This window comes from Pyrus communis, chromosome 13 (genome assembly GCF_041283825.1).
Source record: "Pyrus communis isolate YQ-2024b chromosome 13, ASM4128382v1, whole genome shotgun sequence".
NCBI lineage: Eukaryota > Viridiplantae > Streptophyta > Magnoliopsida > Rosales > Rosaceae > Pyrus > Pyrus communis.
In genome coordinates this window covers 6,924,586-6,952,064 of record NC_142577.1, presented here as the reverse complement: position 1 = coordinate 6,952,064, position 27,479 = coordinate 6,924,586, and the positions used below count along the sequence as shown (strand labels likewise).

General features: G+C 38.4%; 1 protein-coding gene across 1 annotated transcript in view; it reads right to left on the bottom strand.

Annotated features, from left to right (window-relative positions):
• LOC148691677 (uncharacterized) overlaps positions 1 to 27,479 on the bottom strand; it is an 80,559-nt gene that overhangs the window by 31,446 nt on the left and 21,634 nt on the right. The window contains exon 2 of the mRNA XM_088683385.1: positions 1,039 to 3,003. Within this exon, the coding sequence (XP_088539511.1) occupies positions 1,039 to 3,003 (1,965 nt within the window). The remainder of the gene's footprint in view (positions 1 to 1,038; positions 3,004 to 27,479) is intronic.

The window sequence follows — 27,479 nt, the reverse complement described above, 5'->3', positions numbered from 1 at the left end:
TTAATTCCAGTTGTGATTTCATAAATTGTGAATGCAATTTACTTAACCGTTTGATGGATAACTTATTCTTGTTTGTTGATTAAGGGTGCACACTTAATTTGCATGCTTGAATTTGGTGCTAGAATATAAGGGAGTTTCACATAATTGTTACAAACTTATGTTCACAAGTAGTTAAGGTTGTTTTCACAATCATGTTAAGTAAATTCCTAGCATGAGTATCATGATGTCATAGTTACAAGTGCTTTGTCAATACTTATGATTTTCATAGAACGTAATGATCTTTGATTGTATCTCTATTATGATGTCATGTAGGGGACTTTTGAAAAATGCTTTGGGTTGTCGTATGATGTCATCCAATCCAATAACTTATGGAAAATCTGAGGGTTAATTAGTGATGTCACGGTTAATCTGGGGTGTTGAGGTTCATGGTTTATCGAAAAGCAACTGGAAATCAATTTGTATGCAAGTGTGTCATGTGTGGAGAATGACCCTCTAGCTAGCTAATCACCCATCCATATACCCAAATTCGTTCATAACTTTGTCTAGTTTAGTTTCTGTTTTGTTTTAATTCAAATTCGTCAAAACCAAAACCCCCCTTTGTTTTAAGTGTCAATTAGGTTAGAATCTGAGCTAAAGTGTGTTTTTGAGTCTTTTGAGTCAAAACCAATTCTATTTTCGTCCAAATTGAGTCCTAGAGTCTAGTTTGAGTCTTTTTTCTTGTTTTGTGTTGTTTTGAGTCTTTTAAGTTTGTTTTGAGTCATACAAGTTTAGTTAAGAGTCTTCTGAGTTTGTTTAAGTGTTTTGAAGCATATTTTTGTATCTTTGAGTCAATTTTCATTAGATTAGCAATCACTCCTAATCCCCGGCCTAGAACGATCCCTACTTATATCTATACTACAATTGTCAAAAAGAGGGTTTAATTTGAGTGCTATTATATATCACATCAATCGCCCAATTGAATTATAACGCCATCTTGTTTTAACTCACCAAGGTTCATAGATGCATAAATGGAATATGGCATGACATTAATAGAAGCACCTAAATCTAACATGCATTGTTCAAATCTAGTGTTTCCAATTATGCATGGGATAGTAAAGCTCCCTGGATCCTTACACTTTGGAGGTAACTTTCGTTGCAAAACCGCGGATACATTTTCACTTACTTTCACAACTTCTTCGTTTGAAATTCTTTTCCTAGTTGTGCATAACTCTTTTAAAAACTTTGCATACTTGGGCACTTGCTTAATAGCATCAAGTAAAGGAATGTTTACTTGGACTTTTCGAAAAGTATCCAAAATGTCCTTTTCACTTTCTTCCTTCTTCGATTGTGCAAATCTGCGAGGGAAAGGAACATTGGGCAGATTAGGGTTCGAAATCACAACATTTGGGACAACATTACCTGAGGTGGACGGATGGGAGTGCTTAGATGCCTGCGGCATGGGTGGTGCTACCCTTGCCGTGGGGTAGGATTGCTCCTCTTCTTCAATTTGTATCTTCTCATCTTCCTTGTTTTGGGCAGGTTCATGTGCTTTGCTGCTTCCCACTTCTTTTCCACTTCTTAGTGTGATAGCTTTCGCAGATTTGAAACCACCCTTGGGATTGACCATCGTAGTGCTTGGTAACTTACCATTTTCACGAAATTGTCCCAAAAATTCTGCCATTTGGCCCATTTGCTTCTTTAGCTCATTAACCTCATTTGCTTGGTTCTGCATTCCCTGTGCCATTGTGGTTAATAATTGATATGTTTTATCGTCATTCAAAGACGTACCTGAGTTGGTCTGGGATGATTGTGCTTGAGGAGGTGGTTGTGGTGCCATTTGCCTTGGAAAGAAACCCGGGGGTTGTCGGAATCCACTTTGATGGGCAGGTTGTGGTGCATCTCTCCATCTGAAATTGGGGTGGTCACGCCATCCCTGATTGTATGTATTAGAGAAAGGATCACCCCTTGGTTGGTTTTGACTCCCATAACCCACGGCATTGGCAGATTCCCACCCTCCATTCTCAATTAATTGAGGGCATTGATCAGATTGGTGTCCTTGAATGGAGCATACACCACAGATTGTAGTTCTTTGCACTTTGGGGCCTTCAACAAACTGCGATAACATAGACGTAAGGTTAGCCATTTGGGATTGTAACTCAGAAATAGAACTTACCTCATTTACATGATGTGGCCATGGGGTGTCTCTCTGCCCAACACCTTCATATTGTTGTGCGTTGAGTGCTCGATTAGCAATGAGAGTTTTGGCATCCATGGGTGTCTTGTCCACTAGAGCTTCTCCCGCGGATGCATCCAACATTTGACGTTCAATTGCTAAGAGACCTTCGTAGAAATATTGAAGAAGAAGCTCCTCCTTCATTTGGTGCTGTGGACATGAAGCAACAAGGGTTTTAAAACGTTCATAATAAGTTGGAAAAGATTCACCTTGGCTTTGCTGAATTCCACTAATCTTCTTGCGAAGAAGAATGACTCGTGATGTCGGAAAGAACTTCTCTAAGAAGGCTCGCTTCATACTCTCCCATGATGTGACAGTTCCGGGAGCCAACTCATACAACCAATCCTTGGCCTTCTCTAACAAAGAAAAAGGAAAAGCCTTCATCTTCAATATGTTGCTGTCCACGTTCACCGGTGCCATACTTGAGCATACTACTTCGAACTCCTTTAAATGCTTATTGGGGTCCTCCATTGATAATCCATGGAACTTGGGTATATGATGTAGCAAACTGGACTTCAACTCAAATTCATCGGTCTTCTCAGGGGCTGCCCTAGGGTATTGGATGCAAAGAGGGGCTGCATTGTCCAAACCCGAGGCAGAAAGCTCCTTGATGGTTCGATTGTTCGCTGCCATGGTTGGTACTTCCTCTTCAAACCTTGCTGTGGCCTCCTCTTCAACCTCAACTTCTTGCTCTTCTAATTCAGGTTCGGGACTAGGAGGATTAGACTCTTGTAGTTTCCTTTTTCTTCTCAAAGTCCTCTCGAAATCGCCGTCAAAGTCGAATAAGGTGCCTATACACAAGAGCAAACAAGATAAGTAACCAACTTAATAGACTTGGCACAAGTAAGCAAATAAGGTGCCTATACACGGCACAAAAACAAAACACACACACACGGTGCAAAAATTAAAACAAAACAGAAACTAAACAGTTTAAACAAGATTCAAGACAAGGGATTAGCAACTTTGCTAATCCTCGGCAACGGCGCCAAAAATTTGATGCATTACGAATGTGACACACAAATTAAACCCTATTTGTGACAATTGTAGTAATGATGTAAGTAGGGATCGTTCTAACCGGGGATTAACTAGGGTTGCTAATCTAATATAAATTGACTTAAAACACACAAAAACTAAACTTAAAGACTCTAAGTAGACTACTATGACTCAAAACAGATTTGAAACACTCAAAACTGCCTAAAACAATCAAATTGACTCCAACAGAAACTAAAACTTGATTTGGACGAATTTGAAAGTGTTTGTGACTCCAAATACTTAAAAACACAAAATAAGACAGACTATAATGACTAAGACTTAACCAAATATGGGGGGATTGTGTTTGGACGAAATTGAATTAAATGGGCAGATTTTAAATAAAACAGATTGTAAGACAATTTTGTGACGAATCAATGGATGATGGAATAGCTAAGGGGTTCTTCTCCACACATGAAATATATGCAACGTAAATCAATTTCCAGTTATCAATTCAATAAGTTAACCTCGACACTCCAAGTTAATTAGGTCCGCTTAAATTAACCTTCAGATTTCCCTAGAATCATTGAATTGGATGAATATGCATCGCAAACAAATTATTCCTAACAAGTTCTCTATATGAACAGCATGATAAAGACACAAGTTAGAATCATTACGTTCTTTGGAAATCATAAGCATCGACAAGGCATTTGTAACTATGAAAAGCATGATACTCCTGCCAGGAATCTACTTAACACGATCGTGACTAGCGACCTTCACTACTTGCGAATATAAATTCATAACGATTAGGTGAAACAAACTTATACCCTAGCACCAGATTCAAGCATGCAAATTAAGCGTGCACTCTTGATAGGAGCATATTTAGGCGACTTAGCTAGCTTATTCTTGTGCATTTGTGCTATTATTTCCTAGTTAATGTCGTATTATAACTCATTTTCGTGTGTTTGTAGGTTCAAAGGGTTAAAGTACCAAGAAAGTGCATTTTGATGCATTTTGGAGCAGTTTTGGGCACTATGTGGATAGCTTGCATATGGGCCAACATGGATGGACGAATTTGGAGTTCAAGAGGCTAGAAATATGATAAGAAGATGAAGAAATTAAACTCAAGACAAAGTGGATAAGGAATCAGCTCAAAAGAGGAAACATTATCCAAAACCTTATCTAACCTTATCTAACCTTATCCAACCTTATCCTATCTTATCCTAACCTAATCTTGTTCCACCTTAATCCTAGCTGTAAGTGGACCTAAAAACCTAATTTCTAGAAGCCTTATCTAACCCTAAAAGGGTGCCACACCCTTCCCCCTTTTATTTCTTCTAGAAAACCCAAAATCAGCCAAAAAACACCTAGTTTCTAGAAGGCCCAATTTTGGACGAATTTCCTCAACCTTTTTCCCTTTGGATTCTGATTTATTAGGCCTCATTCCTTGTGGATTTGGGTTATATAAATCCTTTAATGAAACGAATTGGGCCAAACCCTCTCCTAAGTGGATTTAACTCACTTGTGCTAAACCCTAGGGCCCTAATCCAATAAATCTGCTAAGTGTAACCCTAATCTAATTAACCCTAGGACTATATAAACATATTTTCAGCCACAAATTCGTACAAGCCCTTATGCTATACAGAAAACACCTTGCCGCAACACCCTAGCCTCCATTCTTCATCCTTCATCCACTCCATACACCTCCATACATAACCTGCCACACCCTACCACCATAATCAGCCATTATTCATCCTTCTAAACAAGAACACACCATTCACAACCCCTAAAACCACCACCCACACCAAGTGCCGCAGCAAGGAAGAAGGAGAAAAGCCCTTAGACGTGCATGCCATTCGACTTGGAGTTGCTGGACGTTCTAGGTGTAATCTTTCTTGTGTTTTCAATGTTTAATTTCAAGAATTTTTGCTTTGCGAGTATGAGGAACTAATCCCCTTTTTGGCTAGGGGGAATTTCGAAACCATGGCTATATTTGCATGATGATTTGATTACGTTCAGTTGTGATTTCATGAATGATGAATTCAATTTACTTATCTGTTTGAATTAAAACTTGTTTATGTATATGAATTGAGGGTGCACACTTAATTTGCATGCATAAATCTGATGCTAGGGTATAAGGACACTTCACCTAATCGTTGGGAACTTATATTCATGAGTAGTTAAGATTGTTGGTTACAATCATGTTAAGTAAATTCTTGGCATAAGTATCATGCGCTTTCATAGTTATGAATGCCTCGTCAACACTTATGATTTCCATAGAATCTAATGATCTTTGATTGTTTTCTATTATGCGCTTTCATATAGAGAACTTTTGAGGAATAATTTGATTGCAATGCGCTAATTCCATTCAATTCAATGACCTAAGGGAAATCTGAAAGTTAATTTAAGCGTACCTAATTAACTTGGGGTGTTGAGGTTCATGATTCATTGAATAAGCAACTGGAGATTGTTTTGTATGCAAGTATGCCATGTGTGGAGAAAAACCGCCTAGCTAGCCCATCATCCACTTAATTCTATCAATTTCGCCCAAATCTGCCTAGTTTACATTATTGTTTTGTTTGTTTGATTTTCGTCCAAAACCAAATCCCCATTCGTCTTAGAGTGTCTAATTGGTTCAAATATGTTTTAGATTGTGTTTTTAAGAGTTTTGAGTCAAGTTAGAACCAATTTTCATCCAAGTTTGTGTTTAGGCTCAAAACTGCCCATATTGTGTTTTTAAGGCAGTTTTGAGTGTTTTTAGCCTATTTTGAGTCTTGTGAACGTGTTTGAGTCTTTTTAAGTGAGTTAAGTGTTTGAAAGGTCAGTTTTATTTATTTGAGTCAGTTTATAGTGTTTAGAAATCCCTCCTAATCCCCGGTGTAAGAACGATCCCTACTTATTTATAAGCTACAATTGTCAAAAGAGGGTTAATTTGTGTGTTAAGTTAATTTTCACATCAACTCTCAATCAACATACAAGAATAAGTTCTAAATCAAACGGTTAAGCAAATTGTATTCATGACTTATGTAACGATAACTGGAAGTAATCAACTTATTTCACATATATAATCATGGTTTCGAATACACCCTTAGCCAAAACGAATTTAGCCAATCATACTCAAAGCAAAACAAAGATTACATGAATTAGACATTGAAATATAAGATAGAATACACCTAAAATTGTTCAACAACTCAGAATGAAGAGCCAAACAATTGAGTGAATCTGTCTCCTTTCCCTTCCTTGCGGCAGATTGGGTGGTGATGGTTTCTGGGCTGTTTTGATGATGTAGAATGGATTTTGGGGTGTTTAGAGGCACGACAAGGGGTGTAGGTTGAGTGTGGATGAGTGTTTAATGGTTGGAAGGTGGTGGAGAACTCGGCAAGGAGGGTGGAAGAAGGTGGAGCGGCTGGTTGTATTTCTGGGCTGCAGAATGGTGTTTTGGGATGAATGGATGTGTGTGGGAGTGAATGGACGAATTTCTGTGGTGAATCCCCTCTAGGGTTCGGCCAATGGCTGATTATAAGTGTTTTGGGAAGTTAATAACATACCTAATTGAGTTATGATTCAGATTTCCTAGTCTAAATAGAAAAGGTAAGTGAATAAAGTCCAAATAAAGTCAGAAAAAGGGGAATGCACGAATTTAAAACAAGTAAGGAATGTCCTTGCCTTGCAAGGAGTCAGAAATTAAACCTCTTGCACATCAAGGAAAGGGAATTTAAGGTAAGGTACGAAATTGGTGCAAAAGAAGGAAGGAAAAGTCAATTCCTTGCAAGAAATCAGAAATTAGGACTTTAGGGAAAGTTTTAGAACTAGGAAAGTGAATTAAACTAGGAAATAAGAAATTGAAATCTGGAAACACAAGGGGAGGTGCGACATAAAGTTTAGGGAAAGGTAAGGCACAAAACAAGAGGTATTAGAATAAGGGAAAGGTCCTAACACATTTGGAAAATAGGGAAGTTTACACAAAGAAAGGGAAACAACCTTCTTTGCACGGCAAGGAAGGGAAAGTTTGCAAAGAACCTTTGTTTGTTGTCCAAGGGTGCTCGGGAGCCATCTTAAGTGCTAAAACTTAGAGCGTTCTTGATATAGGAAAGGTCAACCAAAATAGGAAACTTTGGCTTAACTTTCCTACTTCAAGTAGGAATCCTTGTGTGATTAGGAAACCTCGTCCAACTAGGAATCCTCATGTGAGTGGGAAACCTCCTTCAATTTGGAAACCTTCTCGTAATTGGAATCCTCGTCGTAGTAGGAATCCTTGCGACATCAACTCTTCAATTTCGTCCATTCCTTTTGCTCCAAGCATAAGCTATCATATTTGTGCCCAAAAGTGCTCCAAAAGGCTCCAAAATGCATCCTTTCGCCAAATACGTCTTATGAACCTGAAAACACACAAAAGAAGCTTAAAGAACTAAAATAACTAAGAACTAATAACATAAATGCACGAAAACAAGCAAACTAAGTCGCATAAATATGCTCCTATCACTCTCCAACCCGGATTGTATGTATTGGAATATGGATCATTCCTTGGCTAATTTTGGCTTGGAAATCTAATGGCGTTTGCACTCTCCCATCCCCCATTCTCAATCAATTGAGGGCACTTTTCCGAAGGGTGTCCTTGGATAGAACATACGCCTGATAGGAGCATATTTATGCGACTTAATTGGCTTGTTCTCGTGCATTTATGTTGTGTTTCCTTAGTTATTTTAGTGTTTAAAGTCACTTTTGTGTGTTTTCAGGTTATAAAGCCAAAGTGTGCAAGAAGATGCAAATTGGAGTCTTTTGGAGCAAAAGAGGAATGAGTGAGTTGAAGACTTGAAGAAATATGGATTCCTACTCCAACGAGGATTCCTACTCCAACGAGGATTCCTACTTGAAGTAGGAAGCCTAGGTTTCCCATTTTGGTAACCTTTCCTAATCTTAAAAGTCCTTATTTTCCAGCCACTTTGAAGGCCTTGTATGCACTTTAGGACACAAAACAAAGGCCCTAGACCCCCTTCCAACCTTTGCCGTGGCCTTTCCCTTTCTCCCCACCCCTTGCCGTGCAAGGGGGGCATTTATGTCCTATTTTATGCACTTAAACACATGCCCCTTTCTAAATAAAACCCTAGCCGCACATTGCAGCCAATCCCCTTTTAATTTCTGATTTGATTTCCTAATTCTAGAAGCTTTTGACTTAATTTTAGTTAACCAAAATAAGTTAGGGTTTTAATTTCTGAAACCCTATATATTCCACCACTTAGCCGCACCCTAGGGAGCCCTTTTAATCATTCTTTTTAATCATTCAGCCACATTCCCTCTCTTGGCCGCAACCACCATCACCCAAAAACCTCTCTGCCGCAGCCTTCCATCCATTCTAGCAACCTTCCATCTCTGCCTCAACCATTCCTCTACTCCAGCCACCATTCTACACGTCCCTACACCACCCACAACCCTTGCCGCAACCCTTTACCACCCTAACTCCCTTCCTAAACCAAAATCACATCCAAAAATCCCCAAAAACCTCTCTGCCGCAGCAAGGAGAAGAAGAAAGAGGAGCTTGAACGTGCAGAAATTCAAAGTGGAATCATTGGGCGTTCTAGGTGTAATCAATCTTTTGTTCTCTATGTTTACTTTCAATTTTGTTTCTCTTTCTGTGAACATGAGAGGCTAAAACCCTAGTTGGCTAGGGGGTGATTCAAAACCATGTTTATGCTTGCAATATAAATTGATTACCTTCGGTTGGAATTTCATGAGTTGTGGATTCAATTTGTTTAACTGCTTGATTGATAACTTATTCGTGTATGTTTATTGAGAGTGCACGCTTGGTTTTCATGCATGAATATGATGCTAGAATTTAAGTGAGTTTCACCTAATAGTTACAAACTTATATTCACAAGTAGTGGAGGTCGCTTATAAACGATCGCGTTAAATGAATTCTTGGCACTAGTTTCATGCTCATCATAGTAACGAATGCCTCGTCAACACTTATAGTTTTAATGTTGCTTAATGATCTTTGATTGTATCTTTATTGTGCTTTTCACGTAAAGGACTTTTGGAGAATGTTTTGAATTGTTGTATGCACTGTCCCATCCAATTCATTAACTTAAGGAGAACTTGAAGGTTAATTTAAGCGAACCTAATTAACCCGGGCTGTTGAGTTTCATGATTCATCGAAAGACCAACTGAAAATCATCTTGTATGCAAGTGTGACATGTGTGGAGAAGAACCTTCTAGCTAGCATTCCATCCATATTTTCATCAAATTCGTTTTACAATCTGTTTTTATTACAATCTGCGTTCTTTGTTTTAATTTCGTCAAAACTAAATCCCCCTTTACTTTAGTGTTGCAATTTAGTTAGAAAGTGTCTTAGTTTGGGTAACTAAGTGTTTTGATTCAAGTTATAACCCAAATTCGTCCAAATTAGTGTAGGTGTTCAAAACTGCCCAGATTGTGTTTTTAAGGCAGTTTTGAGTGTTTTGTTGCTGTTTTGAGTCTTTTAGTTTGCTTTAGTGTTTTAGTGTTTAGTTTTGCATTCTTTGAGTCTAGTTTAGTGTTTTAACCTTTGTTTTACGTTTTTGAGTCAGTTTTCAAGTGATTTAGCAATCCCTCCTAATCCCCGGTTTAGAACGATGCCTACTTATACATATACTACAATTGTCAAAAGAGGGTTTTAATTTGTGTGCTTATATATTTCGCATCTACGCCACATACAATTGGTCCTTGGATCTTCATTCCTTCGGCCATCTGAGACACAATAGAAGTAAGATTAGCTAATTGAGTTTGAATATCGGATTAAGAACTTACCTCATGCACTTGTTGCCGTGGGGGGTCCCTTTGCCCAATTCCTTCGTATTGTTGTGCATTGAGAGCCCGGTTCGCAATTAGGTTCTTGGCTGCCATGGAAGTTTTGTCCACCAATGCACCTCCCGCCGAGGCATCAAGCATTTGCCTTTCAATGGGAAGAAGACCTTCGTAGAAGTATTGAAGTAGAAGCTCCTCCTTCATTTGATGTTGAGGACATGATGCAACAAGGGCTTTAAAACGCTCATAGTACGTTGGAAAAGACTCCCCTTGACTTTGTTGGATTCCGCTAATCTTCTTCCTCAAGAGAATGACTCTTGAAGTAGGAAAGAACTTCTCAAGAAACGCCCTCTTCATGCTCTCCCAAGAAGTGACCGTTCCGGGTGCTAGCTCGTATAACCAATCCTTGGCCTTCTCCAATAGTGAGAATGGAAAGGCCTTCATCTTCAAAATACTACTATCAACGTTAATTGGAGTCATGCTCGAACACACCACCTCGAACTCCTTCAAATGCTTGTTGGGATCCTCCATGGACAGTCCATGGAACTTCGGAATGTGGTGCAACAAACTTGACTTCAATTCAAATTCGTCGCTTTTATCTTGAGCCGCCCTTGGGTATTGGATGCATAATGGTGCGGCATTGTCCATTCCCGAGGCCGAAAGCTCCTTGATTGTACGGTTGTCCGCTGCCATGGTTTGGACCTCTTCTTCCTCCCTTGCCGTGGGCTCCTCTTCCTCCTCAAGATTAGAAGCCGAACTAGAACTTGATGGGTGAAGTTCTGGGTCCTTCTTCTTCCTTCTCAAAGTGCGCTCAAAATAGTCGTCAAAATCCAAGATGTTTGCACTAATAGGTTGAGAACTACGAGTCATAAACTAGTACCTACAAACAAGAAAAGAAACAAGGTCAGTAACTAAAACAAAGATATATGAAAAAGAAACAAAAAGAAACAACAGGGGATTAGCAAAATTGCTAATCCCCGGCAACGGCGCCAAAAATTTGATGTGGTATATAATAGCACACAAATTAAACCCTCTTTTTGACAATTGTAGTATAGATATAAGTAGGGATCGTTCTAGGCCGGGGATTAGGAGGGATTGCTAATCTAATGAAAATTGACTCAAAGATGTAAAAATATGCTTCAAAACACTTAAACAAACTCAAAAGACTCTTAACTAAACTTGTATGACTCAAAACAAACTTCAAAGACTCAAAACAACTCAAAACAATCAAAAAGACTCAATTTAGACTCTAGGACTCAATTTGGACGAACATACAATTGGTTTTCACTCAAAAGACTCAAAAACACACTTTTGGACAGATTTGAAACAAGTAAGTAAAGGGGATTTGGTTTTGGACGAATTTAAGAGAAAAACAAGTAAATTAAAAACTTAAAACAGATTTTGACGAATTTGGGAAAAACCAATGGATGATTAAATAGCCAAGGGATACTTCTCCACACATGACACATTCAAACATAAATTGATTTCCAGTTGCTTTTCCGATAAATCATGAACCTCAACAACCCAGATTAACCGTGACATCACTAATTAACCCTCAGATTTCCCTTAAGTTATTCGATTAATTCTAACCCTGTTCCACCCAATGTTCCTTTTCCTCACAGATTTTTGCAAACCAAGAAGGAGGAGCATGAGAAAAACATTCTTGAGACGTTTAGGAAAGTTCAAGTCAATATCCCGCTCCTAGATGCCATAAAGCAGTGCCCAAATACGCCAAGTTCTTGAAGGAATTATGCACTACAAGGAAGATGCCATAAAGCAAGTGCCCAAATACGCCAAGTTCCTAGGCCTAAATCCCTTTGGATTCTGATTTCTAGGGCCTAATCCCTTTTGGATTTGGGTTACACAAGCCTATTATGAAAGTAAGTGGGCCAAACCCCCTCCGAGGTGGATTTGATCACCTATGGCCGAATTCTAGGGCCGTAGTCCATAAAATCTGTTAAGTCTAACCCTAATCTACTTAACCCTAGGACTATATAAACATAAAATCAGCCAAAATTTCGTACACCCCCTTATGCTATTCAGAAACCTATTGCCGCAACACCTTAGCCTCCATTCTCAACCTCCATACATCTCCATACACATCTGCCGCACCCTTACCACCATAATCAACCACCCTCCATCCCTCTAACAAGAAAACACCATCCAAAACCCCCAATTCCACCACACACACCTTGTGTCACAGCAAGGAGGAGGAAGAGGAGCCAAGCCGTGCATCAAATCCATCTTGGAATTGCTGAAACGTTTAGGTGTAATCTTTCTTATGATTTCAATGTTTAAATTCAATAATTGTTGTTGTGCAAGCATGAGGAACTAATCCCCCTGTGGCTAGGGGGGAATTTCGAAACCATGGTTATATTTGCATGATGATTTGATTACTTTCAGTTGTGATTTCATGAATGATGAATTCAATTTACTTATCTGTTTTAATTAAAACTTGTTTATGTATATGAATTGAGAGTGCATACTTAATTTGCATGCATAAATATGATGCTAGGGTATATTAATTTGCATGCATAAATATGATGCTAGGGTATAAGGGAACTTCACCTAATCGTTGGGAACTTATATTCATGAGTAATTAAGATTGTTGGTCGCAATTATGATAAGTAAATTCTTGGCATAAGTATCATGCGCTTTCATAGTTACGAATGCCTCGTCAACACCTATGATTTCCATAGAACCTAATGATCTTTGATTGTCTTTCTTTTATGCGCTTTCATATAGAAAACTTTTAAGGAATAATTTGATTGCAATGCGCTAATTCCATTCAATTCAATGACCTAAGGGAAATCTGAGAGTTAATTTAAGCGTACCTAATTAACTTGGGGTGTTGAGGTTCATAATTCATTGAATAAGCAACTGAAGATTGTGTTGTATGCAAGTATGCCATGTGTGGAGAAAAACCTCCTAGCCATCTCACCATCCACTTAATTCTATCAATTTCGCCCAAATCTGCCTATTTTACATTATTGTTTTGTTTGTTTGATTTTCGTCCAAAACCAAATCCCCAATTGTCTTAGAGTGTCTAATTGGTTCAAATATGTTTTAGAGTGTGTTTTTAAGAGTTTTGAGTCAAGTTAGAACCAATTTTCGTCCAAGTTTGTGTTTAGGCTCAAAACTGCCCAGTTTGTGTTTTTAAGCAGTTTTGAGTGCTTTTAGTCTATTTTGAGTCTTGTGAACTTGTTTTGAGTCTTTTTAAGTGAGTTAAGTGTTTTAAAGGTTAGTTTTAATTATTTGAGTCAGTAAAGAGAGTTTAGCAATCCCTCCTAATCCCCGGTGTAAGAACGATCCCTACTTATTTATATGCTACAATTGTCAAAAGAGGGTTAATTTGTGTGTTAAGTTAATTTTCACATCAGGAGGATACCGAAACAACACTCCACATCCTTCCTGCACCCCTCTTGACAGCTTGCAAAGTGGTTTTCCTTTGCACTTTGCGGACGTGGCACTATTTTGACAAATGTTGACCATCGCGGGTAAATGCCGTCAGCTAGGTAGTATGGCCCATCGTACATACGTCCGTTGACCTCATACGTGACTTTTGGTGCCTTTCCTTGCAGGACATCGTTGAACACTGGGGATTGGGCAAGGATGTTGATGTCATTTTGAGCTCCCGGGACCCCGAAAAAGGCGTGCCAAATCCATGTATCAAAAGATGCCACCGCCTCCAGAATGATACTTTTTGCTCCTTTTCTGTCCCCATAAGTGCCTTGCCATGCACTTGGACAGTTTTTCCACGTCCAGTGCATACAATCAATGCTTCCAATCATCCCAGGAAAACCACGCATCTCGGCCTTCTTCAACAACCGTTCCAAGTCCATGTTTGTAGGTTTGCGGAGGTACTTAGCGGTGTAGATAGATTCGATTGCTCCGCAAAACCTCATCAGGGACTCAAGAATGGTTGATTTCCCCATCCTCGTTATCTCATCCACTTGGTCTGCAGATGCTCCATATGCAAGCATCCGCAAGGCAGCAGTAATTTTTTGCTCAGGCAGTAGACCCATAGCACCAAAAGCATCTTTCTTTTGCACAAAGTAAGAATCATGGTTGCAAACAGCAATCATGATTTTGTTGAACAAATGTCGTTCCATTCTAAAACGACGTCTAAAGTACGTATCAGGGAATGCACTATTAGGAACAAAATAATCATCCAAGAGTTCCATACCTCATCATTGCCTGCTTCTATCAAGGTTTCCGGAACTGCTGGGCCTGCAGATCTGAGCCATAGCTTGGATGACTCGACGAGAATGTGAGGCTCTGCCCATTGTTACTTCGTCATCTCTCCTTCTACGCTCCTCATCCTCTTCCCTCTCATTGTTTGCCCCCTGGTGATTGAACATTGCTTCTGATTGGTTAAACAATTCTTCCTCTTCTTGATCGAGTTCCCACATCATCCTTGAGGAAGAAGAAGACATTGTAAGAAAGAAACAAAAACTATGAATAATGATAGAGATCTTGAGAAAATTGGTGTGAGATTTGTGAGGATGGATGGTGGATTATATGGAGGATTCAGAAAGGATTAGGTTGTACATAATGCCACGTGGCATGCCATCATTCGTTAAAAATCTGATGGAAATCTATCCTCAAAGATTGTGAACAGATTATGACACGTGGCATGCCGTCATTCGTTAAAAATCTGATGGAAATCTATCCTCAAAGATTGTGAACAGATTATGACACGTGGCGCGACGTGATTGGTTAATAATCTTATCAGAAATCCATCACCAATAATTGTATTTTCGGATAATGACACATGGCATAACGAGTACGATTAAAAAATTTATTGGAAATCCATCCCCAATAATTGTCTTTTCAGATTTTATGACAAGTGGCGCAACGACAATGATTAAAAATCTGATCCGAAATTACAAATAAAATTATTTTGTATTATTTAATAATACTTCGGATAATGACACGTGGCGCAACGAGAACGATTAAAAATCTTATCCGATATTACAATTAAAATTATTTTGTATTATTTTATAAATAAATAAAATACTAATATTTTATTGCCTATTGCCAGGGCTATTGAAGTGTAACGGTGGAGATGCAAATGCTATTGCCAGGGCTATTACTATTCATTAAGGGCAGTTACTGTTCATTAGGTTCATTGAATAGTGCATAGCCTGGGGGGAGGGCTCCAACGCTGGAGTTGCTCTTAGCGGAATCCAACAAAGTCAAGGGGATCTTTTCTGACGTACTATGAGCGTTTTAAAGCCCTTGTTGCATCATGTCCTCAACATCAAATGAAGAAGGAGCTTCTACTTCAATACTTCTATGAAGGCCTTCTTCCAATTGAACGGCAAATACTCGATGCCTCGGCGGGAGGTGCGTTGGTGGACAAAACTCCCATGGCAGCCAAGAACCTAATTGCAAACCGTGCTCTCAATGCACAACAATATGAAGGAATTGGGCAAAGGGACCCCCCACGGCAACAAGTGCATGAGGTAAGTTCTCAATCCGACATTCAAACTCAATTAGCTAATCTTACTTCTATTGTGTCTCAGATGGCCGAAGGAATGAAGATACAAGGACCAATTGTATGTGGCGTATGTTCTATCCAAGAACACTGATAGGAGCATATTTATGCGACTTAATTGGCTTGTTCTCGTGCATTTATGTTGTGTTTCCTTAGTTATTTTAGTGTTTAAAGTCACTTTTGTGTGTTTTCAGGTTATAAAGCCAAAGTGTGCAAGAAGATGCAAATTGGAGTCTTTTGGAGCAAAAGAGGAATGAATGAGTTGAAGACTTGAAGAAATATGAATTCCTAATCGAAGATGGAGTCCTACTCACATGAGGATTCCTAGAACAACAAGGATTCCTACTTGAAGTAGGAAAGTTAACCCTAGGTTTCCCATTTTGGTAACCTTTCCTAATCTTAAACGTCCGTATTTTCTAGCCACTTTGAAGGCCTTGTATGCACTTTAGGACACAAAACAAAGGCCCTAGCCCACTTTCACACCTTTGCCGTGGGTCTCCCTTTCTCCCCATCCCTTGCCGTGCAAGGGACCCCTTTTCCCTTGGTTTTAGGACACTTCCCCTTTCAAAATATAACCCTAAGCCGCACCTAAACCCTAACCCTTTTCTTGGCCGCACCTTTCCCTTTACTTTCTAAACTTAAACCTATTTCCCTTTCAAATAAAACCCTAGCCGCACCTATTAACCAATTTCCTTTTAATTTTCTGGTTTGATTTCCTAATTCTAGAAGCCTTTGACTTAATTTTAATTAACCAAAATAACTTAGGGTTTTAATTTCTGAAAACCCTCATATATAAGCCGCACCCTAGAGAGAATTTCTGGGATTCATTCACCATCCCATATCTGCCGCAGCCTTTCATCCATTCTAGCCACCATTCTACACCTCCATACCCTTCCACACCATTGCAGCCACCTTCCACCTCCTTGCCGCACCACCATCCCTTCCTAAACCCATCTACAACCCAGAAAATCATCCACACTCACCCTAAAACCCTCTCTGCCGCAGCAAGAAGAAGAAGAAAGAGGAGCTTGAAACGTGCAGAAATTCAAAGTGGATTCGTTGGGCGTTCTAGGTGTAATCAATCTTTTATTCTCTGTGTTCAATTTCAATTTTGTTTCTCTTTCTGTGAACATGAGAGGCTAAATCCCTAGTTAGCTAGGGGGTGATTCAAAACCATGTTTATGCTTGCAATATAAATTGATTACCTTTGGTTGGAATTTCATGAGTTGTGGATTCAATTTGTTTAACTGCTTGATTGATAACTTATTTGTGTATGTTTATTGAGAGTGCACGCTTAGTTTTCATGCATGAATATGATGCTAGAATATAAGTGAGTTTCACCTAATAGTTACAAACTTATATTCACAAGTAGTGGAGGTTGCTTATAAACGATCGCGTTAAATGAATTCTTGGCACTAGTTTCATGCTCATCATAGTAACGAATGCCTCGTCAACACTTATAGTTTTCATGTTGCTTAATGATCTTTGATTGTATCATTATTGTGCTTTTCACGTAAAGGACTTTTGGAGAATGTTTTGAATTGTGTACGCGCTGTCCCATCCAATTCATTAACTTAAGGAGAACTTGAAGGTTAATTTAAGCGAACCTAATTAACCCGGGCTGTTGAGTTTCATGATTCATCGAAAGACCAACTGAAAATCATCTTGTATGCAAGTGTGACATGTGTGGACAAGAACCTTCTAGCTAGCATTCCATCCATATTTTCATCAAATTCGTATTTACATTCTGTCTTTATTACAATCTGTGCACTTTGTTTAATTTCATCAAAAACTAAATCCCCCTTTACTTTAGTGTTCAATTTAGTTAGAAGGTGTCTTAGTTTGTGTTTCTAAGTGTTTTGATTCAATTTATCACCCAAATTCGTCCAAATTAGTGTAAGTGCTCAAAACTGCCCAGATTGTGTTTTTAAGGCAGTTTTGAGTGTTTTGGTGCTGTTTTGAGTCTTTTGGTTTGTTTTAGTGTTTTAAGTGTTTAGTTTTGCATTCTTTGAGTCTAGTTTAGTGTTTTAACCTTTGTTTTACGTTTTTGAGTCAGTTTTCAAGTGATTTAGCAATCCCTCCTAATCCCCGGTTTAGAACGATCCCTACTTATACATATACTACAATTGTCAAAGGAGGGTTTTAATTTGTGTGCTTACATATTTCGCATCAGACACCCTTCGGAAAAGTGCCCTCAATTGATTGAGAATGGGGGATGGGAGAGTGCCAATGCCATTGGATTTCCAAGCCAAAATCAGCCAAGGAATAATCCCTTTTCCAACACATACAATCTGGGTTGGAGAGACCATCCAAACTTCAAGTGGAGGGAACCCCAACAACCTCAACAACAAGGAGGCTTTAGGCAACAACCCCCGGGGTTCTGCACCAAACCCTACGGCACTAATCCCAACCAATCCCAATCTGCCCAAAACAATCAAGGTACGTCTTTGGACAATGCTACACTACTTAAGTTACTTACACAATGATGAGGATACCTTCCAACACAATGATGAGGATTTGGTTTTTAATTGCATGACTGTTAAAGAAAGTTACAAACATGGATGGAAGTTTGATATACTCTTTGGTTTATGCTTAGTTGTAGTTGACATTTACGAATTCACAAAGGAAAAAAATCAGTTTTTGTAACATGCTTGAAGGAAGAAACTCAAACTAACGCTACGACCCTGAGAGACTTGAGCCTAAACTTTATTTGGAGAGTTATTAATCTTGATTTCTTGTTTTCTACGTCATTGCATGATCTCATTATTCTTTACTTGGTTGCTACTTAGAATGCGTTTCATCACTATAGTTCCAAATACTAGAACTCATGCCCGTTTCATTCAAAGCATAAAATTGAGTGCATAACATATAACAAGATGAAGTTGTTTAGTTAAACCAGAGTCAAAAAGCCTTACCCCTTTGCATATGTATTGTAGGTTTAACCCCTTTGAGCCTTAGTTAGCCTAATTTTCTTTGTTAACCACATTATCCTTACCTAGCCTAGAATAGGACTATCCATACCCTTGTTCTTAAAGTATAGTAAAACATGACTTAGAGGGAATTCCTTTTGTTCTACAATTTGCAGAAAAACAAGTGTGGGGGAAGGATTTTCGTGGGAATCAAGGGGGATGGATGATTTATGTGCCAAAGAAAAGAATAGGGCACGAAAGAAAAAAAAAACGTGAAAAAGAAGAAAACGTAGAGAAAAGAAAGAAAAGGAGTTGAAAATAAGTGAGAATGAACTCACAAGTGTTGATTGTTGAAGAAAGGGTCCAAAAGTTTGAATTTGACCCTAAGTGATGTGTGAATCTTCCTTTCGTGTTTAAAGTTGGTTTCTGCATTCAAAAGTGAATTCTAAGTGTTTATTTCATTACTTTGCTTACTATTACTTTAAGAACTTTTGTTTATCCTTACCCTTCTTTGTTAGCCAATACCTTAGCCCCGTTACAACCTTTTGACTTCGATCTTGATTGTTATGTGTTTCAATATGTGGAGTTTAAAATTGGTTTGAGCATATGGTATCCCTGGTTCTCGCGTCTAAGTAGTGGCATTCCATTCATGAGATCATATACATGTTAATAATTCCAGAAAGTGCCTTCTTTGATTATACATATGTGAGTCTACATTTTTACATCAATCTTCTCACATATACTTAGTGTAGGGAGTGTAGTCAAAAAATCTGTGTGAAAATAGAGAGTATATCCGGTGACGAATTGAGAAATTCTCTAAGGCATGTTACTACATTCAAAATGTTGTTTTAATTGATTAAATGGGAGCTAGTGTGTGGTAACTATGGTTAAGTATATGCTCAAGGGTAGGGATAACTAAAATCTATGTGAGTGGTAATCTTTAATATGTCATGTTGCATTGGAAATCCCTGAGACAATTGTTGGAAGGTTTAGATTGTGTTTTGTTTCTTTTATTTATTTCGTTTTGCTCGAGGACTAGCAAAAGCTAAGTGTGGGGGAATTTGATAAGAGTATATTTATGCTACTTAGTTATGTTGTTTCCTTGCATTTAGTTAGTTAATTACTATCTATTTTAGTCTTTTAAGCTATTTTCGTATGTTTTTAGGTCTTAATGGCAAAAGGAGCAAGAAAGGACATTTTGAAGCTAAATGGAGCAGTTTTGGGCATGGATTGGATAGCTTAACCATGGATCAAAGAGGATGGACGAAATTGAAGTCAAGAAGGGCTAGGAAAGGCTACAAATCTGGAGAAAGAAGTCCAAATGCAAACAAGATAAGGAAATAGCAAGAAATAAGGAACCTTATCAAAATTTCCTTATCTTATCCAAACCTTATCCAACCTTATCTTATCTTATCCTATCCTAATCGTTTCCTACCTTAATTCCAACTTCAAAGAGGACTCCTTTTCACAGTAAATCACCTAAATATCAAGTTCTAGAAGCCCTATTTTCGTGCATTTAGTTTATGCCACATGTAACCCTTCTAGAAGTTCTAGAATCTGCCACAAGGACCATTCCTTGTCCTCCTTGGAATCTGATTGAAAGTATCCTTGTTCTTTGGTGATTTGGAGTCCTAATTCCTCTCGTTTTCAGCGCAAATTCGTGCCTTCCCTTCACCCTATAAATACATGATGCCACAACACTCAAAAACCACCACCCTCTACCACAATTTCACACCACACCATCCACCGCACCTCAAGAGCCTAAATTCACACAAATCCCCATTGTTGGCAGCAAGGAAGGAAGGAGGAGCCACCTGGAGTGTGACCAAAAATTTGATGCGTTACGAATGTGACACACAAATTAAACCCTATTTGTGACAATTGTAGTAATGATGTAAGTAGGGATCGTTCAAACCGGGGATTAACTAGGGGTGCTAATCTAATATAAATTGACTTAAAAACACAAAAACTAAACTTAAAGACTCTAACTAGACTACTATGACTCAAAACAGATTTGAAACACTCAAAACTGCCTAAAACAATCAAATTGACTGAAACAGAAACTAAAACTTGATTTGGACGAATTTGAAAGTGCTTGTGACTCAAAATACTTAAAAACACAAAATAAGACAGATTATAATGACTAAGACTTAACAAAATATGGGGGGATTGTGTTTGAGCGAAATTAAATTTAATGGATGATACGAAATATATAAGAACACAAATTAAAATCCCCTTTTGACAATTGTAGTATATGTATAAGTAGGGATCGTTCTAAACCGGGGATTAGGAGGGATTGCTAAATCACTTGAAAACTGACTCAAAAACGTAAAACAAAGGTTAAAACACTAAACTAGACTCAAAGAATGCAAAACTAAACACTTAAAACACTAAAACAAACCAAAAGACTCAAAACAGCAACAAAACACTCAAAACTGCCTTAAAAACACAATCTGGGCAGTTTTGAGCACTTATACTAATTTGGACGAATTTGGGTGATAAATTGAATCAAAACACTTAGAAACACAAACTAAGACACTTTCTAACTAAATTGAACACTAAAGTAAAGGGGGATTTAGTTTTTGACGAAATTAAACAAAGTGCACAGATTGTAATAAAAACAGATTGTAAATACGAATTTGATGAAAATATGGATGGAATGCTAGCTAGAAGGTTCTTCTCCACACATGTCATGTTGGAAGTATGCCCATAAAGCCACTCATTTGATGTAATAGCTTTTTGGAATACTTATTGTGTTAAACTTTTATATGTTTAATAGAGGGCAAAGCTTATTGTTAATCACTATTTATAGTATCTTGTGTTTAAGCAATAAGGGAATCCAAGGAATGTATTTGATCTAAGAGACAAGTGATTTAAGTTAGTTAAATTAACGAGACCTTTCTCTTATGTTCATTCCTAAAACGTTCCTAGCCATAGGATTGCCAATTGGGCATTGACAATCCGCTAAGGTTAGTATGTGTTATGTCGACTCAAGCGTGAGTATGAACTAGTCTCAAGTCATTTGGTGTTGGACACTAAGGCAAACACATAGGTGCTCGAAAGAGTAATCGAGTACACTGAACAACGATCAAACGAGAGTTCGAACATACATGTCATGTGAGAACTCAATAGTTGCAATATGCAAAGTAGTCCTTTGACCTGAGGCATCATTGATATCTAATGGTTAGGTCCTTGATCTTTGATTATGTCAACGGCATTCCATTGGAGTGTCCACGGCATTGTTGGGGTCAAGCTATCTAGTCATGTAGGCATATGAATGCACAACAAGGGATCTCTAACCTTCCATGGTGGAAGGAGAATACTCTAAGATATGATTCGAGAGTCTTTGGCCAAAGCATATGAATATGACTAAGGAAGCTTGTTCCAAATCTTATTCAATTGAATCATATAGAGAAGTATCACATTGGATAGTAGACATGAAACAAACTATCACTTAAACAATGTGATTAAGAGTATTGTATTAGAGAAGGACCGTATTGCATTGTAGTTGTAACTGGATAGGTTCTCCAACCACTTCTACTTAGCTTGGGTAACCATGACATGCTGCTAGGCGTCACCCATGGTTTGTGGAAGCCCTAAAGATTAGCAAACACTAATTTTAAGGGAGAATTGAAATGTGGTTTCAATTCACAATCGATCGTTAAGAGTAACATCGCCCACTGCCTCACTAATTGGAACCTAATGGATCGTACACCGAGTAAGGATATAAGTGAAGAAATTATATGAAATGGATAAGCAATTAAATGGTTTAATTGAAGAATGGTCAAGATTAATTAAATAGTTAATTAATTATACGAAACGTTCGTATTGGGCATTTAAGTTAGTTTTGGGCTTCGGGGCGCAAAAACGTTTTGGTCCACAAGGCCCATTATGTTTAAGTTGTATGACAACTAAAACAAAATGGGCAATTAAGCCCAATAACTACATAGAGGCCGGCCATAAGGGTGAAGGGTAGCAAACTTGTATTAATTACAAGTTTGCCACTCACATGAAATGAAGTATAAAATCAACATTATAGCTTTGTTTCAAATTAGGGTTTTCTAATTGAATTTGGGTGAAACATATTCTCTCATTTTCTACATAGAGGCCGGCCACTTAGGGGAGGAACATCTAGCAATCTTTTCTTCCCTAAGTCATCCATTTCATCTTCACACTACATCTTTGGTGTGGAGACTTAGAGACACCAAACCTTTGGTGTTTTGGAGAACAAATCCTCAAATCCTCAAAGAAGAAAAGGAGCACTAAAAGGGAAGAAATCACAAGGAAGATCCAACGAGCAAGGAGGTGACTTGAAGGCCCTCCACTTGGGTGAATCCCTTGTGCAATCAAGGATGAGCTTCAAGGGTAAAGAATCTCTAAATTCTTATTCTCTTTAATATTGTTAAAGAGTCTTATGGTTCACCATATACTAGGCCTTGAAAGTCATGGGTTTTATGAATTGCTTTTGAATGCATGCCTACTTTAAAGTGTTATTAGTTTGCATATGTATTCAAATGTTCTTACATGTTCTTAGCTAGGACATAAATTTTCCTTTATGTCACACTTGCATACAAGATGATTTTCAGTTGGTCTTTCGACGAATCATGAAACTCAACACCCCAGGTTAATTAGGTTCGCTTAAATTAACCTTCAAGTTCTCCTTAAGTTAATGAATTGGATGGGACAGCGCATACACAATTCAAAACATTCTCCAAAAGTCCTTTACGTGAAAAGCACAATAAAGATACAATCAAAGATCATTAAGCAACATGAAAACTATAAGTGTTGACGAGGCATTCGTTACTATGATGAGCATGAAACTAGTGCCAAGAATTCATTTAACGCGATCGTTTATAAGCGACCTCCACTACTTGTGAATATAAGATTGTAACTATTAGGTGAAACTCACTTATACTCTAGCATCATATTCATGCATGAAAACTAAGCGTGCACTCTCAATAAACATACACAAATAAGTTATCAATCAAGCAGTTAAACAAATTGAATCCACAACTCATGAAATTCCAACCGAAGGTAATCAATTTATATTGCAAGCATAAACATGGTTTCGAATCACCCCCTAGCTAACTAGGGATTTAGCCTCTCATGTTCACAGAAAGAGAAATGAAATTGAAATTAAACATAGAGAACAAAAGATTGATTACACCTAAAACGCCCAATGATTCCACTTGAATTTCTGCACGTTTAAGCTCCTCTTTCTTCTTCTCCTTGCTGCGGCAGAGATGTTTTGGGATGATTTGGGATGTTATTTTGGTTAAGGAATGGTTTTAGGGAGGTGAAGGGTTGCGGCAAGGGTTGTGGAAGGTGTATGGAGGTTTGAATGGTGGCTGGAATGGTGGGAATGGTTGTGGCAGAGATGGGAAGTGGCTGGAATGGATGGGAAGCTACGGATTGAAGGGAGAAGAGGGATGGTGGCTGCGGCTGGAAAGGTTTTGTGGCTGAATGATGAAATAGAATGATTAAAGGAAGATCCTAGGGTGCGGCTAGGCTTTAGATTATATAGGGTTTCAGAAAATAAAACCCTAGCTTATTTTTATTAACTAAAATTAAGTCAAAGGCTTCTAGAATTAGGAAATTAAATCAGAAATTAAAAGGGAAGTGGCTGCAAGGTGCGGCTAGGGTTTAGTTTAGGCAGGAGCATGTGTTTTAAGTGCATAAAATGGGACAAAAATGCCCCCCCTTGCACGGCAAGGGAAGGGGAGAAGGGGAAAGGCCACGACAAAGGGGTTTAAGGGGGCTAGGGCCTTTGTTTTGTGTCCTAAAGTGCCTACGAGGCCTTCAAAGTGGCTAGAAAATACGGACGTTTAAGATTAGGAAAGGTTACCAAAATGGGAAACCTAGGGTTAACTTTCCTACTTCAAGTAGGAATCCTTGTTGGAGTAGGAATTCTCGTTGGAGTAGGAATTCTCGTTTCTTCAAGTCTTCATCTCATTCATTCCTCTTTTGCTCCAAAAGACTCCAATTTGCATCTTCTTGCACACTTTGGCTTTATAACCTGAAAACACACAAAAGTGACTTTAAACACTAAAATAACTAAGGAAACACAACATAAATGCACGAGAACAAGCTAATTAAGTCGCATGAATATGCTCCTATCAAATTCCCCCACACTTAGCTTTTGCTAGTCCTCGAGCAAAACAAAACAACTAAAGAAAACAAGACGAAACAAAACCAACAAAACATAACCTAAACCTTCCAACGTTTGCCTCAGGGATTTCCAATGAAACATGACATGTCAAAGATCATTACTCACATAGCTTTTAGTCTTCCTTCCCCTCGAGCACATACTTAATCATAGTCACCATTCACTAGTTCGCATTTAATCAATTAAAGCACATTTTGAATGTAGTAACATGCCTTAGAGAATTCCCTCAATTCCTCACTAGTTATGCACTCAATTTTCACTCAGATTTTCTGACTACACACCCTACAATAGTTATATGTGAGAAGATTGATGTAAACATGAAAGACTAGTACTCACATACGTTATAACAAAGAAAGCAATTTCTGGAGTAATTAAACATGTTTTAGATATGATCTCATGAATGGAATGCTACTACTTAGATGCGAGAACCAGTGACACCATATGCTCATACCAAATTCAAACTCCACAATTGAAATGCACAACACTCAAGATAGAAGCCAAGGGTTGTAACGGGGCTTGGGGTATTGGCTAACAAGGAAAGATAGGGATAAACAAAAGTTCTTTAAGCAATAGCAAGCAAAGTAATGAATTAGGCACTTAGAATTCCTTTTAGAACGCAAAAATCAACTTTGAACACCCAAGGGGAAGTCACACAAAACTTAGGGCCATATTCAACTTTTTGGACCCTTTCTTCAACAACCAACACTTGTGAGTTCATTCTCACTTATTTTCAACTCCTTTTCTTTCTTTCTTCTTTTTCACATTTTTTTTTTATTTTTCTTCACAACTTTTTTCTAGCCCCACACTTAGTTTCTGCAACACTTAGTTTCAACTCACATCAATGATCCTTCCCCCACACTTAGTTTCTGCAACACCTTAATCAAAAGGAATTCCTTTTTTTTTTAGTCATGCTTACTATGCTTCAAGAACAAGGGTATGGGTGGTCCTAATCTAGGCTAGGTGAGGATGATATGGGTTAACAAAGAACATGGGCTAACACGGCTCAATGGGGTTAAACTTAAACACAAAATGAGTGAAGGGCACACGGCTATTTGGCTTTGATGGTGGTCACTACACAACTTCGTCTTGAATATGCAAATCAATAACATGCTTTGAATGAAATGGGCATGAGTTCTAGCATTTGGAACTAAGTGATGAAACGCCTTCTAAGTAGTAACCAAGCAAAGAATAATGAGATCATGCAACGACTTTAGAAAACAATGATGCACAGATTATTACTCTCCAAATAAACGTTTAGGCTCAAGTCTCACAGGGATGTAGCGTTAGTTTGAGTTCATTCCTTCAAGCATGTTACAAAAACTAATTTTCCTTTGTGATTACATGTGAATTTGTAAACTATAACTACAACCAAGCATAAACCAAAGAGTATATCAAACGTCCATCCATGTTTGTAACTTTCTTTAACCATCATGCAATTAAAAACCAAATCCTCATCATTGTGTTGGAAGGTGACCTATGACACAAACAGACACACAAAAACAACTCTTTTTGGGTTTTTCAAAACAATTTTTCAAATTTTTATGGGTTTTTCAGATTTTTAAGTCAACACACACTAAAACACTCTAAAATAGCTTAAAAACACTTAAAAACAGCAAGGAACAATATTGGAAGTTATGGGTGATAAAATCCCACGAATTTGCATCAACAACACTTAGTTACCCCCCCCCCCCCCACACTTAAATCAAACATTGTCCTCAATGTTTCAAGCCTAAAATCACACCAAAGAAAAGTAAACACACAAACAACAACTAAACACACTAAGCATGGCAGAATGTAAATAACAAAGAGAAGAGGTTAGGGACGCAAATCTGGTTATGGAGTGTAAATGCCATCCTCTCCTTGGTGATTGCATGGGTTGCCTCCCACGAAGCGCTTGCTTTAACGTCGTGCAGCCGGACGAACATGCTTCTTAGCCTCACTTAGAGCCCACGGCATGGAGTGTATTGTCCTCCACAATCTGCCCTTCAACATTTGCATAATATGGCTCAATGAATGGGAATGGATAGTGATCCTCCATGATGGTGGTATTTTGGTTCCGAAAGTCCATGTAAATGCTCCCACCACCTTGAAATCGGTTAGGCACCTGCACCAAAGAAGGTAACAACCTATTAGTTGAAATGGGAATTGAAATTGGGATTGAAGACTTACAAACATAGTGTGGTGAAGGCTCAAAAGTGGCAGCCCTATCAACAATGTTACTATGGCTACTTTCGGCCATATTCGGTGGTTGTAGGGCAATCACTCCAAGTTCATCTCCAATGGTGGTTCTTGATACATTCTTCTTGATAGGTGTGGATCCTTTCGGCCCTATATCCTTATGCACATCTATGGCAAAACAAGAATGACCATCGTTAGGATTCTTAATAGAGTCGTAAACATTGAATTTAATGATATCACCACCAAACTCCATTGTTAGGGCTCCTTTGGCCACATCAATCTTTGTTTGGGCTATTTTCATGAACGGTCTTCCAAGTAGGAGTGGCAAGGGTGGAGAATGAACCGAGTCGTCCATTTCAAGCACATAAAAATCCGCCGGGAATATCAAGTTATTCACCTGCACTAAAACATCTTCCAAAACGCCCTTTGGATAGGCGTTAGATCGATCAGCCAATTGAATAATCACACCATCATTTTTCAATTCACCAAGGTTCATGGATGCATAAATAGAGTATGGCATGACATTAATTGAAGCTCCTAAGTCTAACATAGCATGTTCAAACTTAGTTTGGCCAATAATACAAGGAATTGTAAAGCTACCTGGATCTTTGCACTTTGGTGGTAACTTTCTTTGTAAAATAACGGAAACGTTTTCACTTACCCTCACTACCTCTTTATGTGAAGCCCTCTTCCTTGTAGTGCATAATTCCTTCAAGAACTTGGCGTATTTGGGCACTTGCTTTATGGCATCTAGGAGCGGGATAT